General features: G+C 38.2%; 5 protein-coding genes and 1 pseudogene across 6 annotated transcripts in view; 1 reads left to right on the forward strand and 5 right to left on the reverse strand.

Moving 5' to 3' along the window:
* LOC307038037 (stromal interaction molecule 1-like) overlaps nt 1–24,958 on the forward strand; it is a 358,279-nt gene that overhangs the window by 246,868 nt on the left and 86,453 nt on the right. The gene's annotated exons all lie outside the window — the stretch shown is intronic.
* On the reverse strand, nt 8,659–9,627 carry LOC307037286 (olfactory receptor 2AT4-like; the record flags this gene model as incomplete). Its single annotated transcript, XM_079678059.1, has 1 exon — nt 8,659–9,627. The coding sequence occupies one exon, from the start codon at nt 9,625–9,627 to the stop codon at nt 8,659–8,661; it is 969 nt and encodes a 322-aa protein (XP_079534185.1).
* LOC307037287 (olfactory receptor 2AT4-like) lies at nt 11,991–12,959 on the reverse strand (the record flags this gene model as incomplete). The annotated part of the gene is made up of 1 exon (XM_079678060.1): nt 11,991–12,959. The coding sequence occupies one exon, from the start codon at nt 12,957–12,959 to the stop codon at nt 11,991–11,993; it is 969 nt and encodes a 322-aa protein (XP_079534186.1).
* Nucleotides 15,326–16,294, reverse strand: LOC307037288 (olfactory receptor 2AT4-like; the record flags this gene model as incomplete). The annotated part of the gene is made up of 1 exon (XM_079678061.1): nt 15,326–16,294. The coding sequence occupies one exon, from the start codon at nt 16,292–16,294 to the stop codon at nt 15,326–15,328; it is 969 nt and encodes a 322-aa protein (XP_079534187.1).
* LOC307037289 (olfactory receptor 52E8-like) lies at nt 18,182–19,104 on the reverse strand (annotated as a pseudogene). The gene has a single exon. The product of its transcript is annotated as an olfactory receptor 52E8-like (transcript).
* LOC307037290 (olfactory receptor 2AT4-like) lies at nt 20,658–21,632 on the reverse strand (the record flags this gene model as incomplete). The annotated part of the gene is made up of 1 exon (XM_079678062.1): nt 20,658–21,632. The coding sequence occupies one exon, from the start codon at nt 21,630–21,632 to the stop codon at nt 20,658–20,660; it is 975 nt and encodes a 324-aa protein (XP_079534188.1).

Below are 24,958 nucleotides of genomic sequence, written 5' to 3' on the forward strand. Positions count from 1 at the left end.
CCCTAGTGGATATGGAGAAGAAAAAAATATATATTTGAACAAAAAGGAAATGTTTTGGGAGATCTCGCAAAACTTTTCATTTAGTGCTTCCTGGTCAGATCGGCTGCTACGGCAACACAGAAACCACAACAATGGAGTGGTTCATCGATTTTACTTTGATCTTGGCCTTAATTATAAAGATATAACATCAGTGCTTGGCAATAGGCACGGGTTTCACACATAGACTGTAGGCCTATATATATAAAGGGTTTCACATAAGTGAAGAAACCTCAAGAGAACACTCAGAGCGAGGGGACATGCACGTCCCTCTGAGCTGAGTTATTGACAGATTCGAATTTCGCGGATGAATAACTCATGAACATAACGTTGTAAAAATACAAACATGACTTTACAATCATAGCAAGGTAGACAACGAGCTACAGAGTCGTTTTTATCAGAACAGTTCGATACACGCCGTCATCCGAGCTAAACATCAATAATTGGTCACAATCTGCGGCTGGAGGAGGGAGAGGAGTGCTTAGGGACCGTCTACAAACTGCAACGGGGTTTTGCTAGATGTCGCAAAAGTGTTGTGAGATCTCGCAAAGGGTTTTTTTTTATTTTTTATTTCTTCTCCATGTCCCCTAGGGAGCTCCGTACCTTTTTTTTTTTTAAAGAATATTTTTATTGCAGAATTGTATTGTACCAACCACATTGGTATAACAAAGCAATCATATTTTCCATTTTCAGTAACAACAAAACAGCGGATTCAGAACATACTAGTACAATTAGGCAGTTGGCGGTTTTAAAACATATCCATGCGCGAGATAACAAGAAATGCAGTATTCATGCTAGAAACAAGAGGGCAGTCCAAGAGAGCACATCAGGACAAAGAAAAAATGCCCATAGCAAATTGAAGAAAAAAAACAAGATAAAAGTTACAGGGTTAACATTATTGATCATTCATCCCATACCTTCATCCTCACCCAGACCTCTTAAGTGTCTCATCACTGGAGCCCAGGCCTTATCAAACACTCTCCCCCTTCCTGCATTCTTGAATCTAAGTTTCTCTAGGTAGAGGATCTCACCCAACTCCCTCAGCCACATCTTGAACGAAGGCACAGCATCAGACTTCCATAACCTCAGAATACGTTTTTTAGCCAAAACAGTACCCAAAAACACCGGCCATTTGTCACTGCCGTAGTTCAGATCAGTGCCACTCGTGGAACCCAGAAAGGCCACAAGGGGATCAGGCTTCAATAGCTTGTCAAATGCTTTTGAATAAAAATCAAATACAGAAGTCCAGAATGAGTGGAGGTTGGGGCATGTCCAGAATTGGTGTGTAAGGGTGCCAGGTTGATTTTTACATGTGTGACATAATGCTGACACGCTGGAATAAATCTTGTTTACTTTAACTTTTGTGTAGTGTAACCTATGTACAACTTTAAATTGTATCAGATTTAATCTAACATTTACTGAGCACCGGTAAATATTCCTAAGACATGTTTCTCAACATTCCTCAGTGATCGGCATACCCAATTCTGTCTCCCACTCGGTTCTATACTTTTCTGTGCTGACTACTTCCTGACTAAGAAGTGTCTGATATAGGGTTGACACTGCTCCTTTACATCCTGGTCTAACATTAATTATCTCTTCAAGTGCCCGATGCTGTGGTATATCTGCAAATGTAGCTATATGAGACCTCATAAAGCTCCGGATCTGTAGATATCTAAAAAAGTGTGAGGCTGGGAGATCGTATTTGTTCCTCAATTGTTCGAAGGCATCAAGTGGCCCCCCTGGTACAAGTCCTTCAAGCACTCTACTCCCTTCTCCTTCCAGCGAGCAAACGCGGAACCCACTCTGGCCGGTTTAAAGGCTTGGTTGCCACAGATTGGGCTGTCCATGTACATAGTTGGGGCTTTCAAGTATGTTTTAATTTGTTTCCATATTTTAAGAGAATTGTGTACCAGAAAGTTCCCTGCATATAGTAATTTATTAGTCTTAACTGGGCTATTCAGAAGGGCTGGGAGAGAAGTTCGGAGATTGGCCGCCCGCTCCATAGAAAGCCAGGATGGAGTGTCCTCCTCAGTGCCCTCAGTGAGGGTACCACTACTCCAGAAAGCCAGAATGTTTAAATGTGCTGCCCAGTAATAACATCTAACATTTGGTAGAGCAAACCCTCCCTCATATTTAGCTTTACAAAGGTGTTTCTTGCCGATACGCACCGCTTTATATTGCCAGATGAAGGCGGTTAGAATAGAGTCTAATTTCTTAAAATAGCTTTGCGGTATACATGATGGGATTGACTGGAAGAGATATGTAAAACGTGGGAGAACCACCATCTTAACTGCGTTTACTCTCCCAACCAGTGACAGAGGGAGAGTTTTCCAGAAGTCTATGTTCTGCTTAAGCTGGGTTATTTTCAGTTTCCAGTTCTCCTCAAGTAACCGTTCGGGTTTTCTGGTGACTTTCACCCCCAGGTAAGTGAACCTGTCCTCGGCTATCTTAAAGGGCACATATTTCAGTGTGGAGCTGTTCTGGTTCAAGTACACTGGCATTAATTCACTCTTATCCCAGTTTATTTGAAACCCAGAGAAGGAGCCAAAATGGTTAAACAGCTCCATAATTGAGGGCATAGATTCCTGTGGTTTTGACACAGAGCAAAATGTCATCCGCATATAATGACAGTTGATGATTCTGCCCTTTAATGGAGACAGGTGATATTCCGGGATAGCCGCCGTATACTTGTGGCTAGTGGCTCTATGGCTAAAGCAAATAAAAAAAGGTGAGAGCGGATCTCCCTGTCTAGTGCCACGGTATAGTGGGAACTGGGGGAGATATTCTGGTTAGTGATCAAACTAGCTGTGGGATGAGCATACAAAATCCGTATCCAGTCAATGAACATCTTCCCAAAGCCAAATGTCTCTAGGGTCAAATACATATATGGCCACTCGACCTGGTCAAAGGCCTTCTGAGCGTCCACTGAAATCACAACTGTCTCTGTATTGTGCTCAGCATATAGTATGTTAAATACGCGTCGTAGGTTGAAATAGATATGCATATTGGGAATAAAGCCTGTTTGATCGGGGTGTACAATCATCTGGATATAAAGCTTCAATCGGTTAGCTAGAATTTTGCTAATAAACTTTGTTTCATTAGGGATCAGTGACACAGGTCTGTAAGATGAGGCTTCCAGCTCATTCCGGCTCTTTTTCAAGATCAATGAAATATTTGCATTATAGAGCATTTGAGGCAGTCGGCCATTTGACGCTGCATGTTTACACATACGCAGCAGCAGTGGGGATAGTTCCTTAGAGAAGCACTTGTAAAATTCTATAGTGAATCCGTCAGGGCCAGGTGCCTTATTATTTGGAGATTCACTAATTGCTTTTATTATCTCTTCCATAGAGATGTCACTAGGCCACCAGGGGGGGGGGGGCAGGAGGACGGGACCGCCCAGGGGCACAGCAGAGGACCAGGAAGGGATCTCGGGCGGACGGCCCGGGGGCAAGGCAGAGTTCAAAAAGGGGGATTCGGGCGGACGGCCCGGGGCAAGGTAGAGTTCAAAAAGGGGAACTTGGGTGGACGGCCCGGGGGCAAGGTAGAGTTCAAAAAGGGGGATTCGGGCGGACGGCCCGAGGGCAAGGCAGAGTCTAAGGTGAGGGACTCGGGCAGCCGAGCATGAGGGCGAAAGCAGCGGCAGGAAGAGTCAGGGGGCCGGGCCCGAGGGCGAAGACCGCGGCAGGAAGAGTCAGGGGGCCCGGATCGAGGGCGAAGACCACGGCTCACAGAAGGCCGGGCTCGAGGGCGAAGACTGCGGCTCACAGAGGGCCGGGATCGAGGGCAAAAACTGCGGCTCTCAGGGGGCCGGGATTGAGAGCGAAGACCAGACAGCTCCAGAGGCCGAGCAGAGCCCGGTGTCGGCCGAACAGGAACCGGAGCCGGTGGGATAGGCCTCGGCAGGATCCCCCACGGAAGAGGACCAGGTGTTGGTAGGACCCCCGGCGAGAAAGATGATGGCAGGGCCTCCAATGGCACGGGACATAGAGTTGGCAGGACCCCCGGTAGAAGAGTAGTTGGCGGGACCGCCAACGGAACAGGACAAGGGATTGGCAGGACCCCCGGCAGAAGAGTAGACGGCGGGACCCCCAACGGGACAGGACATGGGATTGGCAGGACCCCCGGCAGGAGGGTAGTCGGCGGGACCTCCAACGGGACAGGACACGGAATCAACAGGACCCCCAGCGGAACCTCCATCGGCACAGGACATAGGGTTGGCAGGAGCCCCGGTAGAAGAGTAGTCGGTGGGACCTCCAACGGGACTGGACACAGGGTTGGCAGGACCCCCGGCAGGAGAGTAGTCGGTGGGACCTCCAACGGGACTGGACACAGGGTTGACAGGACCCCCGGCAGGAGAGTAGTCGGCGGGACCTCCAACGGCACAGGACATGGGACTTGAGTGGAGACTCGAGAGGAAACTTGAGTTGACTTGAGAGGTGACTTGAGAGGGATCTCGAGAGGGAACTTGAACGGGAACTCGAGAGGGAATTTGAGAGGGGACTTGAGAGGAGACTCGAGAGGGAACTCGAGAGGGTACTTGAGAGGGAACTCGAGAGGTGACTCGAGAGGTGTCTCGAGAGGTAGCTCGAGAGGTAGCTCGAGAGGAGACTTGAGAGGGAACTGGAGAGGAGCCTTGAGAGGGAACTTGAGATGGGTCTCGAGAGGTGACTCGAGAGGTGACTTGAGAGGGGACTCGAGAGGGGACTTGAGAAGTGTCTTGAAAGGGGACTCGAGAGGGGACTTGAGAAGGCCCAAGAGAGGAGACTTGAGAGGGGACTTGAGAGAGAACTTGTGTCGGCCGGTATGCCGACAGGACACGGGGAGCTGGCGTCGGGCGGACAGCCAACAGGAGACGAGGTGCTGGAGTCGGCCGGTACGCCGACAGGACACGGGGAGCTGGCGTCGGACGGACAGCCAACAGGAGACGAGGGGCTGGAGTCGAAACCATGGCTGCTGGGGCCGGGACTGAGGCTGGACCCATGGCTGCTGGGGCCAGAACTGGGGCCGGAACCATGGCTGCTGGGGCCAGAACTGGGGCTGGAACCATGGCTGCTGGGGCCAGAACTGGGGCCGGAACCATGGCTGCTGGGGCCAGAACTGGGGCTGGAACCATGGCTGCAGGGGCCTGTACTGGAGCCGGAACCATGGCTGATGGGGCAAGAACTGGGGCTTGAACCATGGCTGCTGGGGCCAGAACTGGGTCCGGAACCCTGGCTGTGTGGGCCGGTTCTGTAGCCGGAACCATGGCTGCTGGGGCTCGGGCTGCTAGCCTGGCCTTGCGACTCCTTCTCTTAGCAGCTGCCTGAATACTCCGTGGACCTCCATAAGCCAGAAGAGTTCCGGAATACGACTCCTGGACAGGAGCAGGAACTGGGGCAGAAGCACGGGTTGACTTCAGACGGAACCCACCGAGGCGTATGGTGCCAGGTTGGGAATTGGGAGACAGGGAGTTAGCATGCCTGGGGCTAGCAGGCCGGGAATCACATGTTGTGAGGAAGTAGGGGTTTCACAACTACCAATATTTACTAGTCGACTAGTTTTTCAAAATAGTAGTCGACTAGTCGACTAGTCGTTACGTCATAATAGAGACACACAAAGAGAGGTTTACAACTGTATTTTCTATTGGAACTCATACAGTAACATTAAACACTGCATTTTAATTTGTGTTACATGGCTGAGTAAATAACAAACACTGGACTCACCAAAATCGACAGCAAAAAACTCTTGTTTACATAAATGCCACGTAAATCCGGTGCGCAACAGCGCATTGCGCAACACTTCGCTGTCCTCCACGATAACGTCCACCTTTCCATATTTTTGGTTTGAACACCAACGCATCGACATGTGAGGGAAGGAGGCTTGACTGCTTTCGGGTGACAGTGTTGCCTGCCAGGGAAAAAACCCTCTCACTCGGGGTGCTTGTGGCTGGAATAGCCAGGTAGCTCCTCGAAAGCGGGGGAAGCGGTGCACGTTTTCTGCCCACCACTCCAGTGGATTATCCATTGTGGGGATATGCGGTGTCCGCTGGCAGTAATCCCGTAGCTCATCATCCGCATCACTGTTGACCCGTGTTTTCTTGCTGTTCGTTTGCCTCTGTTCAGTGCTGACGCCGGTCCGTTGCTCACTGGTGCTAGCATTACTGCTAGTGCTAGCTGTCGGCAGCGGGCGTTTCATCTTCAGATGGTTGCGCATAGCAGATGCATTTGTATTGTACTTCAGTACAGCTGTACACAACTGACACTTCACTGTGGAGTTGGTTACATCTTCGTTGAAGTACTGCCATACATAAGAATGTCGGACGTGTTTTGTAGCATTTTGCAGCACCTCGTTTACCTCCATTTTTTTCCACGACTAGTCGACTAGGGCCTACAGCGCCGACTAGTGGTAAAGGTAGACGACTAGTCGACTAGTCGATTAGTTGGTGAGACCCCTATGAGGAAGTCCAAAATCCAGTAAGGTAAGAACTCAACAAAACATGGCTTCTCTGCTGCCAACCGGTGCGCCTCTACCAGAGCGGCCCTCTTCTGCCGAACACTGGACGCTCCCTTCCACCAATCGAAGCAGCAAGCCAGATAGAAGGTAAAATGCTGTAATTCTACCTCCCATGGATCATCTGCTGGGTCCATTTGTTGGTCGGTTCGTAATGTTACGGTGTGTGAAGGAAGCAGGACCCAAATGCAGATTAAATTGACAAAAATATTTCTTTTATTTCAAGGCTAGACTATTCACAAAGACTGAACAGAACACTCACCGCAGACCAAGTCAATACACAAGACGAACCAACAAAGACAGACAGAAAAACTAGAACTTAAATACACACAAGACTAATCATACAAACAAGACACAGCTGAGGAGGGAGGAGAAAACACAGAGACACCAGGTGAACACAATCGGGTAAATTAGACACACCAGGGAAACTAACGACAGGGAACCACAGACAGATCTAAACAAGACAAAACACAACGCAGAGAGAAAACCAAAGACAGATCTAGGCAAGACACAACGCAGACAGAAAACCAAAGACAGATCGAGACAAGACAAAACACAACACAGACAGATCGTGACACCCTCCCCTCGCTCAAACATATAATGTTGGTCATTTATAAGGAAAAAGCAAAACATTTAATAATTATTATTGCGGAGACGAAGGTAAACTGAGTCAGCTCTGCTGTGTTTTTGTTTAATTGAGATTGTGTTATTATTTTTTATTTAGCATTTCGTGGCTTGTGAAAAGAAAAGTGGACTTCTTTGGAGACATCGCTGATGGACACAATAATTAATCACAGATAAGAACTGAGATTTCCCTCACACACTAGATTGCTTTAATATTGAAGCATGTTAGCGACACAGAAAAAAAATCCTGTAAGTCATTATAATGATTTAGCTATCTCATTATAATGACTTAGCGGTGACACTTTTTTATTTAAAAATTTTTTTTTATTGAAACAATTATGTCAAATACAGAATAAGACATATAGACATCGATGTTCATCATATAAGTGGTACAACTTTATATTAAGGTACACAAATTCACCATCAACTAGTTGTTAATTAACATGCATATTGACAGCTGCAGTATATTGGCTTTTTATTAGTCATATATTAGTCACTTACTAATGCCTTATTCTACATGACACAAGTAATCTGTGTATGTTACACTTGCATGTATGAGATCATTAAGTGCCTTGTAACTTTTTTTTTATAGTTTCACTCCATTTGAATGTCAGTGGACTGCAAATAAGTCAATAAAGGAGCATGGCTGCTCATTCCCTGGCTTCTCTGGCTGTTCACACTGAGACAGTACAACACATAGAGAGAACAGTACACCTATTGTTTAAGACCAAAACTCATGTACAACAACAATACTTGTACTTGCAATAAATAAGGACTTATTATTGTTCTTTTCTTTTTCTTCCCTGTGGCGCAAACAGGCTTCCATACTTTAATGATGAGTGTATATCCTAAACGCCACTATTATTTTGCTTTATAATGAAATAAAGTTGTGCATACATTTTTTATTAAATAGCGACACAACCTGGACCATTCAGGTGACATGAGGGTCTTGGGCCCTCTGGCTGTAGGCAGTTCTGGTAATGTACCCCTTGCACATATCACACTGTGGCTTACCAAGGGATCCCTTGAATAATGTTGAGCTTTAGCTAATATTAATAAGAATATATTTTGAAAGTCTGGTCTTACCAAATCAACACATTTCCTAAATCATCAATCAAGTATGACACTACACCTTTGTTTAATAACTCCTCACAAATACTTCTAGCAGAGGAGAAGCTAATCAGTACCTTTCAAATATAAATGAAAATAAGCCTTTTTATTTGGGGTGTTCTTTATTTTTAAAGTGTCAGTCACAACAAAGTGCAGCAATTGTAAAGTACTTACTTTTTATATTTCAAGTGAGTACTATTTAATTATTAATATAATCCAAACTGCAAACTACAGTAATGAAGCAAGCACCAATAAAACAATTAAAACCTTCAATATTTATTTCTTAATATTATACAATTGTATTTTTAAAAGTAATATCTATTTTTGTTGCACAGTCACATTTCTTGCAAATACGGCCACACTTTTAGAGTAGACTACTGAGATATCAGTATGCTATTAGAATGAAACTTTTATATCTATTCCAATCCTAGTTTTGTTCAGCTTCTTTATTAAAGTCTGCTTGATATCCTGAGTTTTAAAACAATATATCATTGGATTAACAGCAGCAGGTAAAAGACTGTACAACAAGATTAATAAAATACGGACGTCCAAACTGAAAGAAAACCCAACAGTATTGGCTACATAGACAAAACACCTGGGAAGGTAAAAAAGGCAAGTGATAAATATTTGTGGGGAACAAGTAGATAAGGTTCTTTTGCGACCGACAGCATTGGACATTTTCAGAATAACCACAATAATGGAAATGTATGAAAACAAGATGAATGCAAGAGGTAGCAAGAGACAAAACATGGCCAAACAGAGGCTAGTGACCTGTACAATTTTAACCTCCCTACCACATGCCTGACTTGTTATAGAAATGTGGTCACAGAAGCACTGATTGATGACATTTGATTTACAGTAAGGTAAAGTGAGGGCTTGGAGTACAACAGTCACCAATAAAGGCAGAGGGATGAACCAGGCAAGGCCACAGAGCACAGATATGGTGTTGTTTGTGATAAAGACAGGATAACGCATCGGAAGACATATTGCAATAAATCGATCGATGGCCATTACCAACAAGTTGAAAGAAGTAACTGACCCTAAATAGTGAACATAGAACATTTGTGTAAAGCAACCGTAAAATGAAATAATGCTATCACCAAACCAATATTTTGATATGATCTTTGGAAGAGTCACAGTGCCAAATGTTAAGTCATTCAGTGCCAGGTGACAAAAGACCAGATATGTTGGTTTCTGAAGGGACTTTTCATAGATCACAAAAGCTAAAATGAAAATATTACCTATTGCAATAGCTAGGTAGACGAAAAAGAGCAGAGCTGACACAGGTCCATAATACATTGGTAGAAGTCCAGGAAATCCAAGGATGAAAAAGTCTCTCATCTCTGTTACATTGGTGTAGATCATTTTCACCTATTTCACAATCAGCAGTTTACACGTGGATCAGCAAGACAAAGAAAGGTATTAGTCTCATACAGTAGTTGATAGGATTAATCAGCACACTCATTTTGATTTTGACATTTGATTAAAGTTATATAATTGTCATCTTTTCAAGTTAAAGCTCCTTTAATACAAAAATGTAATCGCTTTTTGCTCTCATACAATTGTAATGTGAATAGAATTGATTGAGAATAGTGTAAATGATATACATTTTACACAAATATTTAATATCAGATGATAGATGATTGTAATTATGAATACAATAAAAAATAAATAATTGAAGAGTTTAAATAGTTACATATAAAGTTATTCCCTCCTCTTTCTATCTGACAAAAATAAATCAGGACAACAATTTTCCAATCGAAAAGCTATTTGATATTATTTAAAATGTTTTGACAAAGGCATATACTGTATATTTAGTTTTTCACCATTTCAATCAATAAGTTATCAGTCAACTTTATAGTATATAAAAGTAAATAAAGATTTCCAATTAATATAAAATAGGTTTTGTGATTTCTATTGTGGCGTCCAGCTTAGAGTCTTACCTTTCAGATGCAGGCCAACAACTAAACACTGAGAGCGATGCCTGGGTGAATTTAATATCTGCTCTGTGTGCTGTGTGACCATACATATCCTCAATGGGGCTTATCTGCAATCTAATCTCTAGGGTACAAACAGCATGATGGAAACTTCTTCCTTATGAATATCAATGATTCATGCGAAACATGCATAAAGTTGAAAACAAATGTATAATTATTATCAACATTAAAATAGATGAAAATACATTTAGAAGGCACACTTAAGCTAAATTCAGCCTGGTTGCTGAACCGTTAAACTGTAAAAAAGAACATCATGGCATATCTTTAACAAAAGTTAATCACTATTTTCTTACCTTTCATTACTACACCTTCTAGTATGCCAGGTATTTAGGAAGCTCATGTTACAATAGAACCCAATTTAAAGTAGGGTATTATAATTATGTGTAAATGACGGCATCTTTTCTTCTCCCTTAGACGTTTGCATTTGCAAACACTTTTCAAAGTTCTGTACAAATGTGGTTTCGCTAAAGCTCCTAGTACTGTACATTTTGAAAAACTCTCTGTTGGCAGCCCCTACTGGAACTATAAAAAACCCCACAGAAAAGCAACCAAACCTCTCGACCATACAACTTGGCTTAATATAAGTTTTATTTTAAAGGTGCCAATGGCGCAATACAAATAAAATCACTTTTAAATTAAAATTGACCACACTACTGCTACTGTTTTAATACACTATTTATGTAGTGGATATACATATATATATATATATATATATATATATATATATATATATATATATATATATACAGTTTTGTTTGTGTAGCAACATCATCATACATAATCCAATTTCAGGTCATGTTGGCAAAAGGTTTTTTTAAGGGCTTGAATAAAACATACGTACCTACTTTAGCCAACATTTGGATGAATGGGAGACACACTGGAAGGTTACAGACTAATACAAAAACCTATAAAAACATTAAAATGATGGACCCGCATTATTTAATTTGATTCTAAATATATGCTTTAGGCAAACAATACTTGTACTTACAATAAATAAGGACTTATTATTGTTCTTTTCTTTTTCTTCCCTGTGGCGCAAACAGGCTTCCATACTTTAATGATGAGTGTATATCCTAAACGCCACTATTATTTTGCTTTATAATGAAATAAAGTTGTGCATACATTTTTTATTAAATAGCGACACAACCTGGACCATTCAGGTGACATGAGGGTCTTGGGCCCTCTGGCTGTAGGCAGTTCTGGTAATGTACCCCTTGCACATATCACACTGTGGCTTACCAAGGGATCCCTTGAATAATGTTGAGCTTTAGCTAATATTAATAAGAATATATTTTGAAAGTCTGGTCTTACCAAATCAACACATTTCCTAAATCATCAATCAAGTATGACACTACACCTTTGTTTAATAACTCCTCACCAATACTTATAGTAGAAGAGAAGCTAATCAGTACCCTTCAAATATAAATGAAAATAAGCCTTTTTATTTGGGGTGTTCTTTATTTTTAAAGTGTCAGTCACAACAAAGTGCAGCAATTGTAAAGTACTTACTTTTTATATTTCAAGTGAGTACTATTTAGTTATTAATATAATCCAAACTGCAAACTACAGTAATGAAGCAAGCACCAATAAAACAATTAAAACCTTCAATATTTATTTCTTAATATTATACAATTGTATTTTTAAAAGTAATATCTATTTTTGTTGCACAGTCACATTTCTTGCAAATACGGCCACACTTTTAGAGCAGACTACTGAGGTATCAGTATGCTATTAGAATGAAACTTTTATATCTATTCCAATCCTAGTTTTGTTCAGCTTCTTTATTAAAGTCTGCTTGATATCCTGAGTTTTAAAACAATATATCATTGGATTAACAGCAGCAGGTAAAAGACTGTACAACAAGATTAATAAAATACGGACGTCCAAACTGAAAGAAAACCCAACAGTATTGGCTACATAGACAAAACACCTGGGAAGGTAAAAAAGGCAAGTGATAAATATTTGTGGGGAACAAGTAGATAAGGTTCTTTTGCGACCGACAGCATTGGACATTTTCAGAATAACCACAATAATGGAAATGTATGAAAACAAGATGAATGCAAGAGGTAGCAAGAGACAAAACATGGCCAAACAGAGGCTAGTGACCTGTACAATTTTAACCTCCCTACCACATGCCTGACTTGTTATAGAAATGTGGTCACAGAAGCACTGAGTGATGACATTTGATTTACAGTAAGGTAAAGTGAGGGCTTGGAGTACAACAGTCACCAATAAAGGCAGAGGGATGAACCAGGCAAGGCCACAGAGCATAGATATGGTGTTGTTTGTGATAAAGACAGGATAACGCATCGGAAGACATATTGCAATAAATCGATCGATGGCCATTACCAACAAGTTGAAAGAAGTAACTGACCCTAAATAGTGAACATAGAACATTTGTGTAAAGCAACCGTAAAATGAAATAATGCTATCACCAAACCAATATTTTGATATGATCTTTGGAAGAGTCACAGTGCCAAATGTTAAGTCATTCAGTGCCAGGTGACAAAAGACCAGATATGTTGGTTTCTGAAGGGACTTTTCATAGATCACAAAAGCTAAAATGAAAATATTACCTATTGCAATAGCTAGGTAGACGAAAAAGAGCAGAGCTGACACAGGTCCATAATACATTGGTAGAAGTCCAGGAAATCCAAGGATGAAAAAGTCTCTCATCTCTGTTACATTGGTGTAGATCATTTTCACCTATTTCACAATCAGCAGTTTACACGTGGATCAGCAAGACAAAGAAAGGTATTAGTCTCATACAGTAGTTGATAGGATTAATCAGCACACTCATTTTGATTTTGACATTTGATTAAAGTTATATAATTGTCATCTTTTCAAGTTAAAGCTCCTTTAATACAAAAATGTAATCGCTTTTTGCTCTCATACAATTGTAATGTGAATAGAATTGATTGAGAATAGTGTAAATGATATACATTTTACACAAATATTTAATATCAGATGATAGATGATTGTAATTATGAATACAATACAAAATAAATAATTGAAGAGTTTAAATAGTTACATAGAAAGTTATTCCCTCCTCTTTCTATCTGACAAAAATAAATCAGGACAACAATTTTCCAATCGAAAAGCTATTTGATATTATTTAAAATGTTTTGACAAAGGCATATACTGTATATTTAGTTTTCCACCATTTCAATCAATAAGTTATCAGTCAACTTTATAGTATATAAAAGTAAATAAAGATTTCCAATTAATATAAAATAGGTTTTGTGATTTCTATTGTGGCGTCCAGCTTAGAGTCTTACCTTTCAGATGCAGGCCAACAACTAAACACTGAGAGCGATGCCTGGGTGAATTTAATATCTGCTCTGTGTGCTGTGTGACCATACATATCCTCAATGGGGCATATCTGCAATCTAATCTCTAGGGTACAAACAGCATGATGGAAACTTCTTCCTTATGAATATCAATGATTCATGCGAAACATGCATAAAGTTGAAAACAAATGTATAATTATTACCAACATTAAAATAGATGAAAATACATTTAGAAGGCACACTTAAGCTAAATTCAGCCTGGTTGCTGAACCGTTAAACAGTGAAAAGAACATCATGACATATCTTTAACAAAAGTTAATCACTATTTTCTTACCTTTCATTACTACACCTTCTAGTATGCCAGGTATTTAGGAAGCTCATGTTACAATAGAACCCCATTTAAAGTAGGGTATTATAATTATGTGTAAATGACGGCATCTTTTCTTCTCCCTTAGACGTTTGCATTTGCAAACACTTTTCAAAGTTCTGTACAAATGTGGTTTCGCTAAAGCTCCTAGTACTGTACATTTTGAAAAACTCTCTGTTGGCAGCCCCTACTGGAACTATAAAAAAACCCACAGAAAAGCAACCAAACCTCTCGACCATACAACTTGGCTTAATATAAGTTTTATTTTAAAGGTGCCAATGGCGCAATACAAATAAAATCACTTTTAAATTAAAATTGACCACACTACTGCTACTGTTTTAATACACTATTTATGTAGTGGATATACATACATATATATATATATATATATATATATATATATATATATATATATATATATATACAGTTTTGTTTGTGTAGCAACATCATCATACATAATCCAATTTCAGGTCATGTTGGCAAAAGGTTTTTTTAAGGGCTTGAATAAAACATACGTACCTACTTTAGCCAACATTTGGATGAATGGGAGACACACTGGAAGGTTACAGACTAATACAAAAACCTATAAAAACATTAAAATGATGGACCCGCATTATTTAATTTGATTCTAAAGATATGCTTTAGGCAAACAATACTTGTACTTACAATAAATAAGGACTTATTATTGTTCTTTTCTTTTTCTTCCCTGTGGCGCAAACAGGCTTCCATACTTTAATGATGAGTGTATATCCTAAACGCCACTATTATTTTGCTTTATAATGAAATAAAGTTGTGTATACATTTTTTATTAAATAGCGACACAACCTGGACCATTCAGGTGACATGAGGGTCTTGGGCCCTCTGGCTGTAGGCAGTTCTGGTAATGTACCCCTTGCATATATCACACTGTGGCTTACCAAGGGATCCCTTGAATAATGTTGAGCTTTAGCTAATATTAATAAGAATATATTTTGAAAGTCTGGTCTTACCAAATCAACACATTTCCTAAATCATCAATCAAGTATGACACTACACCTTTGTTTAATAACTCCTCACAAATACTTCTAGCAGAGGAGAAGCTAATCAGTACCCTTCAAATATAAATGAAAATAAGCCTTTTTATTTGGGGTGTTCTTTATTTTTAAAGTGTCAGTCACAACAAAGTGCAGCAATTGTAAAGTACTTACTTTTTATATTTCAAGTGAGTACTATTTAGTTATTAACATAATCCAAACTGCAAACTACAGTAATGAAGCAAGCACCAATAAAACAATTAAAACCTTCAATATTTATTTCTTAATATTATACAATTGTATTTTTAAAAGTAATATCTATTTTTGTTGCACAGTCACATTTCTTGCAAATACGGCCACACTTTTAGAGCAGACTACTGAGATATCAGTATGCTATTAGAATGAAACTTTTATATCTATTCCAATCCTAGTTTTGTTCAGCTTCTTTATTAAAGTCTGCTTGATATCCTGAGTTTTAAAACAATATATCATTGGATTAACAGCAGCAGGTAAAAGACTGTACAACAAGACTAATAAAATACGGACGTCCAAACTGAAAGAAAACCCAACAGTATTGGCTACATAGACAAAACACCTGGGAAGGTAAAAAAGGCAAGTGATAAATATTTGTGGGGAACAAGTAGATAAGGTTCTTTTGCGACCGACAGCATTGGACATTTTCAGAATAACCACAACAATGGAAATGTATGAAAACAAGATGAATGCAAGAGGTAGCAAGAGACAAAACATGGCCAAACAGAGGGTAGTGACTTGTACAATTTTAACCTCCCTACCACATGCCTGACTTGTTATAGAAATGTGGTCACAGAAGCACTGAGTGATGACATTTGATTTACAGTAAGGTAAAGTAAGGGCTTGGAGTACAATAGTCACCAATAAAGGCAGAGGGATGAACCAGGCAAGGCCACAGAGCACAGATATGGTGTTGTTTGTGATAAAGACAGGATAACGCATCGGAAGACATATTGCAATAAATCGATCGATGGCCATTACCAACAAGTTGAAAGAAGTAACTGACCCTAAATAGTGAACATAGAACATTTGTGTAAAGCAACCGTAAAATGAAATAATGCTATCACCAAACCAATATTTTGATATGATCTTTGGAAGAGTCACAGTGCCAAATGTTAAGTCATTCAGTGCCAGGTGACAAAAGACCAGATATGTTGGTTTCTGAAGGGACTTTTCATAGATCACAAAAGCTAAAATAAAAATATTACCTATTGCAATAGCTAGGTAGACGAAAAAGAGCAGAGCTGACACAGGTCCATAATACATTGGTAGAAGTCCAGGAAATCCAAGGATGAAAAAGTCTCTCATCTCTGTTACATTGGTGTAGATCATTTTCACCTATTTCACAATCAGCAGTTTACTCGTGGATCAGCAAGACAAAGAAAGGTATTAGAAATAAATCAAATAAATAAATAAATAATTGAAGAGTTTAAATAGTTACATATAAAGTTATTCCCTCCTCTTTCTATCTGACAAAAATAAATCAGGACAACAATTTTCCAATCGAAAAGCTATTTGATATTATTTGAAATGTTTTGACAAAGGCATATACTGTATATTTAGTTTTCCACCATTTCAATCAATAAGTTATCAGTCAACTTTATAGTATATAAAAGTAAATAAAGATTTCCAATTAATATAAAATAGGTTTTGTGATTTCTATTGTGGCGTCCAGCTTAGAGTCTTACCTTTCAGATGCAGGCCAACAACTAAACACTGAGAGCGATGCCTGGGTGAATTTAATATCTGCTCTGTGTGCTGTGTGACCATACATATCCTCAATGGGGCATATCTGCAATCTAATCTCTAGGGTATAAACCGCTTGATGGAAACTTCTTCCTTATGAATATCAATGATTCATGTGAAACATGCACAAAGTTGAAAACAAATGTATAATTATTACCAACATTAAAATAGATGAAAATACATTTAGAAGGCACACTTAAGCTAAATTCAGCCTGGTTGCTGAACCGTTAAACAGTGAAAAGAACATCATGACATATCTTTAACAAAAGTTAATCACTATTTTCTTACCTTTCATTACTACACCTTCTAGTATGCCAGGTATTTAGGAAGCTCATGTTACAATAGAACCCAATTTAAAGTAGGGTATTATAATTATGTGTAAATGACAGCATCTTTTCTTCTCCCTTAGACGTTTGCATTTGCAAACACTTTTCAAAGTTCTGTACAAATGTGGTTTCCCTAAAGTTCCTAGTACTGTACATTTTGAAAAACTCTCTGTTGGCAGCCCCTACTGGAACTATAAAAAAAAAAACAGAAAAGCAACCAAACCTCTCGACCATACAACTTGGCTTAATATAAGTTTTATTTTAAAGGTGCCAATGGCGCAATACAAATAAAATCACTTTTAAATTAAAATTGACCACACTACTGCTACTGTTTTAATACACTATTTATGTAGTGGATATACATATATATATACTGTATATACAGTTTTGTTTGTGTAGCAACGTCATCATACATAATCCAATTTCAGGTCATGTTGGCAAAAGGTTTTTTTAAGGGCTTGAATAAAACATACGTACCTACTTTAGCCAACATTTGGATGAATGGGAGACACACTGGAAGGTTACAGACTAATACAAAAACCTATAAAAACATTAAAATGATGGACCCGCATTATTTAATTTGATTCTAAAGATATGCTTTAGGCAAACTGTATTATTGCATTTCACTTTCCTCTGTCAGATGGACACAGTTCCCACTTTATGTTGCTTTATCAGAAACTGGCCCAACATTCCTTATGTGTGCTCAGATATTTGGATCTGACATCATAGTGATGAAAATATAATTGAAATGTTATTTGCATATTTTAATCAGATCAATTAAAATATATCAAAAAGCGTAAGAAATATTCAGTGAACATAAATCAAAAGTAAGTCCCTCTACTCATTTGTATATGATTTTATTTGTATTTGAATGCCACATATATCATGTTACTTTCTAGTGTTACTTTTTATGTGCAGAAGTATGTGCTGAAATGCATAAAAACTGCATTTTGCAGAGGGTCAAAATGTGTAATAAGTTCATATAACAATCAAGCCACAGCACCATACAGGGAATGTGTTGCTTAAACTTGCAATCTCAATAATAACAGAACAAATATAATATAGATTAACACACATCTTTCATTAGAATTACAACAATATTGGTGGATTTCTATGCAAATATGAAGACACTTCATTACTTTAAAGTTTACTTTACTCCAATTTTAACATGCTTTAATCTCTTCATCACAATATCTTTAATTTCTCTGGTTTTGTAGCAATAAATGAGTGGGTTAACAGCACAAGGAATAAGGCTATACAACAATATTAATAAAATGCGGATGTCAGAGCTGAAAGAGAAACCTGTAAAATTAGCAAGATAAACAAAACATCTGGTAATGGTAGGTAATACAGGCAACAAATCAATAACTGTGGTGTGAACGTTGATAAAGCTCTGTATCGTCCCCTGGTGTTTGCTATTTTCAAAACAACTGCAAAGATGAATAGATAGGAAACGATGATGAACGAAAGTGGAAGCAGAAGACTAAACATTGCAAGACTGACAGCAACACTCTGAACATATTTTACATTTTCATCACATTCCAGTTTTGTAATTGAAATGAGATCACAATAACATTGCACAATGATGTTAGAATCACAATAAGGCAAGGTTAGAGCATGATATACAACTGCTGCCATCCTGATAAATGTCCCAATCCAGGACAACCCACAAGCCAGAGTAATAATGTTGTTTGTGATTAGAACAGGGTATCTTAATGGGAAAACAACTGCAATAAAATGATCAAGGGCCATTATTAGCAGAAGGAGAGAATGAATTGCTCCGAAGGAATGAAAAAAATACATCTGAGTGAAGCAGGCAGCAAAAGATATCATCTTGTCATCCCAAAAATATCTTGATATCATTTTTGGTAATGTCAGTGTCCCAAATAACAAATCATTCATTGCCAAATGCCAGAAGATTAGATATGTTGGCTTGTAAAGATTCCTCCTGACCCCAACGAGAAATACAATAAAAGTATTTCCAACAACAATAGCCAAGTAGGTGAAGAACATAAGAGTAGACACAGCTCCGTAATATTTTGGGTCAAGCCCTGGAAACCCAAGTATCATGTAGTCCTTCACTGTTGTTATGTTTCTATAAATCATTGTAAGTAATCTGTAAAAATGCTGCGTTAAATGTTCTCTAAAAAGGAAAATGCAAGTTCAAATCATCATCAAACATCAATCAGACATTATCTAGAGGTAGTCTTTAGGATCCAGGTGTTTTTGTTATCACCTTAGAGGTAAATCCCAGTCGGATGCAGTTCATCCCAGTCAAAGCAGAAGTCTGCACGCTGTATTATGAGGGCTCCGCAGTGAGTGACATAATGACTTGGCCAACCCACATATGACATGTCCTTTGTAAAATGTGTGCACCAAGCAGAGCTTACCTCATTAATATTACCTTGCTTATCACTATGTCTTAATTACATCTTTGTATTATGACTAGCAGTACATATTAGTTTGTGACGATTAAACCAGAAACAAATCCACATGTTTTTTAAATATAACCAAATAAAAATTGCGGATACTGTGCAGAACCTGTATTAATATTGCAGATATTGTTTTGCTTTTACAAATACAGATCATGGTGTGGATAGTAGTAATTAAACCAGTTATGCCAAGCATATTTTTCATTCAATGCAATTAAAAAATATATATTTTAATAATAATACAATAATTTATTTCCTTATCCTGACAATTTAAAATGTAAGTAGTACGTTAATTAGATTTTCAAATGTTAATCACATCTTGCTTTCTAATCTTTAATTTTTAGCAAAACATTAGAAAATGTGTATTGTTCCCTTGCTGTACAGTGTGTGGGCATAACCTGTAGTTGTTCCCTTTTTTACTCATCTCAAAATATATCTACCACTGGTATAAGGATACAATATATCGGTCCATCACATAAAGCACATACATTGAGCTATGCAATATCACTCATTTTCAGATCTAATTCATCAGGTGAGAACAGGAAGGAACAGAATGATTCTAAGGTGAAAAGGGAAAAAAGTCCTCATTAAAACAGTCTAGTAGTCTTAAAAATAGTAAGTGGGCTTCAAGGGAACACCAGTACAATGACGAGTAAAAATATATTTTATTGTAAGAACATGACATTAAAAAACATCTATATGAATTAGATCTATTATGGTGTACAATCGCTTAGCATGAAAAGTATAAATTGATCTCACAGAAAATAGATTATCTATGATTGTTAAAATCCACCAAAGAATAACATACACATTTACTGTCTATACAGTATAATATTATAAAATGCATACACAGATGTAAACTATACGCTTATCATGCTTTATCTCATTACCTTTGATCAAATTATGCAGTTGTTTTCTTATCAAGCCTGTGATCTGTTTGCAATAATGCTTAAACTAAACCTTTGATAAAAAACAACAACACTATTTCTCATTCAAGTAATATTCATGTCTTAAACAAAAAGATGTCACCTAACAAAAAGAAAAAGAGTCATATTGATAAGGGAAACATTTTTGATTGATCAAAGATGCAAAAATTGTACATTTTTAGCTTTCAATTTGTAAGTAACTATTCCGGTCACAAATCGAAAGACGCCTAATTCAAATAAAAAATTGAAGCATTGAATATTATCATCAGTCACTAATAGCTGAAACGTGTGCTTTTTTAAGAACTGCTCTTCTTTTGAACTGTTTCCTCAAGCTTTCTCTCATGTGTTTAGCTCTTAAGCAGTATATAAGTGGATTAATCATCGGGGGGCAAAGGCTATACATCATGATAATTACTATTCGCATATCAGCACTAAATGTAATACCAACATTGCTGGCCAAATATACAAAACATCTGGGTAAATAATAGAGCGAGATTATGATCAGTTGAGTACTGCAAGTGGACAGAGACTTGATGCGACCTTGTACATTTGCAATCTTAAGTACTGCTATAATTATACAGCAATATGAGAACACGATGAATGCCAGAGGTCCCAGTAACATAACCATTGCAAACACAAAAGCAGGAAAACCATAAGGGGCCCGGTCAGTGCATGCTAGGATTGTTATACCAATATGATCACAGTAGCAGTGGTTGATGATGTTTGAGGCACAGTAAGGAAGAGGGTATGCCCTAATAACCAGCATTAAAGAGCCTGCATGAGCGACAACCCATGCAGTAATACTGAGAATTAGGATAGTGGAGTTATTAAGAAGAATGGGATATTTGAGAGGATGGCAGACCGCTAGATACCTATCTAAAGCCATCAGGAAGAGAATATAGGAATTCACTGTGCCGAGATAGTGAACAAAAAACATTTGGACAAAGCAAGCTGTGAATGAAATAGTCCCTGAATGAAACCAATACTTGCTGATGATCTTAGGTAAAGTGGTTGTGCTAAAGAGAATGTCGCATGTACACAGATTCAGAATGATATAATACATCGGCTTATGAAGGCTGTGGTCCATGGCGAATAGAAACAGAATTGTTACATTGCCCGCCATAGTTAGGAAATAAACAAAGAACAATATTGCTGAAACAAGGTCTTGGTACTCTGGATGAAGTCCAGGGAAGCCAGTGAGGATAAATTCAGTCACAGTGCTCTGATTTCCCTCTGCCATGATGGACTATAATGTCCTGAACACACTGTAGAGGAAATATGGGGCAAGTTATTCAACGTATAAGATAAAGACCATTAACATAATATCTGACATTTAAACAATAGCAGTGTAGCAAATGTCTCTTGATCCGTTAAAAACACTTTATACTAACTCTTATGCATTACAGTAGAATAAATAAAGCATGAGTATTTCCTGTAAGACTTTGCATCAATTCATAGGGCTCAACCTTGTACACTTACCTTTCTCAAACAGTTTGGCAGCATATTCTGAGTCACCCGCTGGTTCAGATCTTTAAAAGACTATATCTTGTGATGAAGATTTAAATCCATCCTTTCTTTATTCTCTGTGGATCAGTCTGCCTTTAATCCCTCTTAGCAACACCAATGGCAATATTTAATCAAGCATACGTAGAAATCCATCAGATAGAGCAAAAGTAAGACAAACACATTTTCTGATTTCGTGCCAGGTATTAATATCCTATTAGCTAATAGAGTAATTACCATTAAATTGGTCACTGGGGAAATTCTATGCAGGAACACTTACCTCCTAACATTTAATGAAAGAACCGTTAATTTAATAATAAAAAACTAATTATAAATCCCACAGGAGTAAACAACTGTACTTGAACCAAACCCCAATGTGTACCTAATGTAACACTGAGGAGGGAGTGTTAATATCCCCAGTGTTTAATGGAGCAGAGGACCACAGTGATTTGAGATGCAATTAAAGGCCACCATGAGGCTTCTTTCATTAACTAAAGAACAATTGGCGAGTATAGTTTAACCTGAAATAAGTTAATAAAAACACTTTAAAAAAAGATGTTATGTCTGGTTACAGCTTCTTTGGTATGAGGGATTGTTGCTTTTCTGGAAGCCAATGATTTCGTTTAGTTTTTTTTATCTAACTTCCATAACATGGGACTTTCTATGGACCAGGCTTTGAGTCTTCACCAACACTATCTACTCTTTCTTTTAGCTGAGGAACATTCTTAATTCAGGCCAAATTACTTTGTATCTACACAGTGACATGTTTATTCAGTCCGTCTTAACTAATGCAATACCCCATTCACCTGCTGAGCAAGTGAAGCATAATCGTCCGTATCTCAAAAACAAACAAAGCACTTCCAGATACACATTTTTTTTTGTGATCATCTTTGAAGCCTTATATTTGTATTTTGTATGTTTTTTTTTATTTATCATGCACTACACGAAACAGGTTCTGGGGCATAGGAATCTGAGGGAGGAGGGTGTTTGAAAATACATGCTAATTTACTTTTTATTTTTGTGAATTTACTTTTAACTTGGCTGGAAAAGATAAGAACAATTAGGAATAATTTCGACTTTGGCACTTGTTAGTTTTCCATACAATCGATGAATGGAAAAATTACAAAGAATAAGAGAATCATTGTAAATTCAAAGTATAGCATTAATCCGGTGTCCTCCATTGTCCCTGGCAAATTAGATAAAGAAAGTATTGGTTAAACAGAAGACAGAAGATAAGCCAAAATGTGAAATATAGCGGACAACAAGACTGTTTTGAGAAGGCCTAAGGTACAAAGAGAGGCCTTCACTCTCACTTTGACGCAAACACACACACACACACACACACACACACACACACACACACACACACACACACACACACACACACACACACACACACACACACACACACACACACACACACACACACACACACACACACACACACACACACACACACACACACACACACACACACACACAAGTTGCTAATTAACTCCCTCTTGGAACCTGTGTTGTTATTTCGAATTTCTAAGCCATTGTAGGTGTTTACGAAGATGTTTAATTATGATAAAGCACATAAACCTATACTGGCTAAAGAATGTGATATGTGATAGAAACTTTCAACTTTTTTACACTTCATTTTCTGACAATGTTGAACTTTTCAGATGAAGACTTAACACAATTATTTGTTGTAGAAGGTTATAAAAACCTAATTGTAATACTAACTACAGTAGCTTCACTTGGATGAACTACAACAGGAACATGCTACACAAATACATCAGCAATTAAGAAACAACGTTAACATAATACAGTATAGTATCATACCAGTCACAGGGGTACTTTTACTTTTGATATTTTAAGTATACTTTGCTAATACTTACATATCATTACATACGCAACATTTTCAATGCAGGACTTTTACTTGTAATGCAGTATTTAAAAAAATGTTTCTCATTTAAATGTGAATTAAATGAATCCTTCTTCCAGGACTTTAAATTAGAGTTGTCTTTCTAAACAACCAATAATGCTTAACTTCATTGCATACATGCAAGACAGAAAGAACAAATATTGAACATAATATGCATTTTAGGTGGGAAAAAAACTTGATATGTTCCCATTTATTCTTTTAACTTCTATATTGGAAATGCAGTTGACGTTTTTAATTATTATTTTGCAGTTCTTTCAGCAGTTTTTGATTGACTAATAAAAACAGAAGAGATATTGTTGAAATAAACAGTTAATTCAACGCTATGGTAACTGAACAATAGTGCTGTTGTAAATGTGTGGAGGTTGGCAAGGGCTGACATTGGATTAATATGCAAGTCGGTCCCTGAAGGGCCTGTATCACGGTTTTTGCAATGCATGTTTATGTTTTACATATTGGTACATATCGTGATATTTTTCCTTATAAAATACAGAATAAATATATTTGTCGAAAAATATAAAAATTATAATGTCACTATGTCTTAATTACATCTTTGTAATATGACTAGCAGTAAATATTAGTTTGTGACTATTAAACAAGAAACAAATCCACATGCTTTTTTTTTTATATAAACCAGATAAAAATTGCGGATACTGTGCAGAACCTGTATTAATATTGCAGATATTTGTTAAGATCGGGGAAAAGGTAGGACCCAAATGCAGACTACAAAAAAGGTAAAAGGTCTATGAACAAAAGGCGAGCTTCATTCCAAAAGCAGATGAACACAAAAAAACATGGGATGAAGAACTCAGGTTGCACAAGGTTACAAAAAATATTGGACAAGGTTACAATGACACCAACAAACTGACCGTAACTGACATGGAGGGAGACAGGAAAAAACAATGAACCCATAGGGGAACACAGGGAAATACAAGACTAACTACAAAGAGGGGTAATCACAGGACGAGACACAGCTGGGTAAGGGAGGGCAACAGGTGAACATAATGAGACAATCAGACACAGGAGGAAAAACACAGGACGGAAAACAAGAGACAGGGAGAACAGAACGGCAAAACAAAACCCATTACCAGACACACAAAACTAAAACCGTGGCATAACACCAAGGTCGTGATTCC

Source organism: Notothenia rossii (genome assembly GCF_949606895.1).
Source record: "Notothenia rossii genome assembly, chromosome: 4".
In the NCBI taxonomy this organism is placed as follows: domain Eukaryota; kingdom Metazoa; phylum Chordata; class Actinopteri; order Perciformes; family Nototheniidae; genus Notothenia; species Notothenia rossii.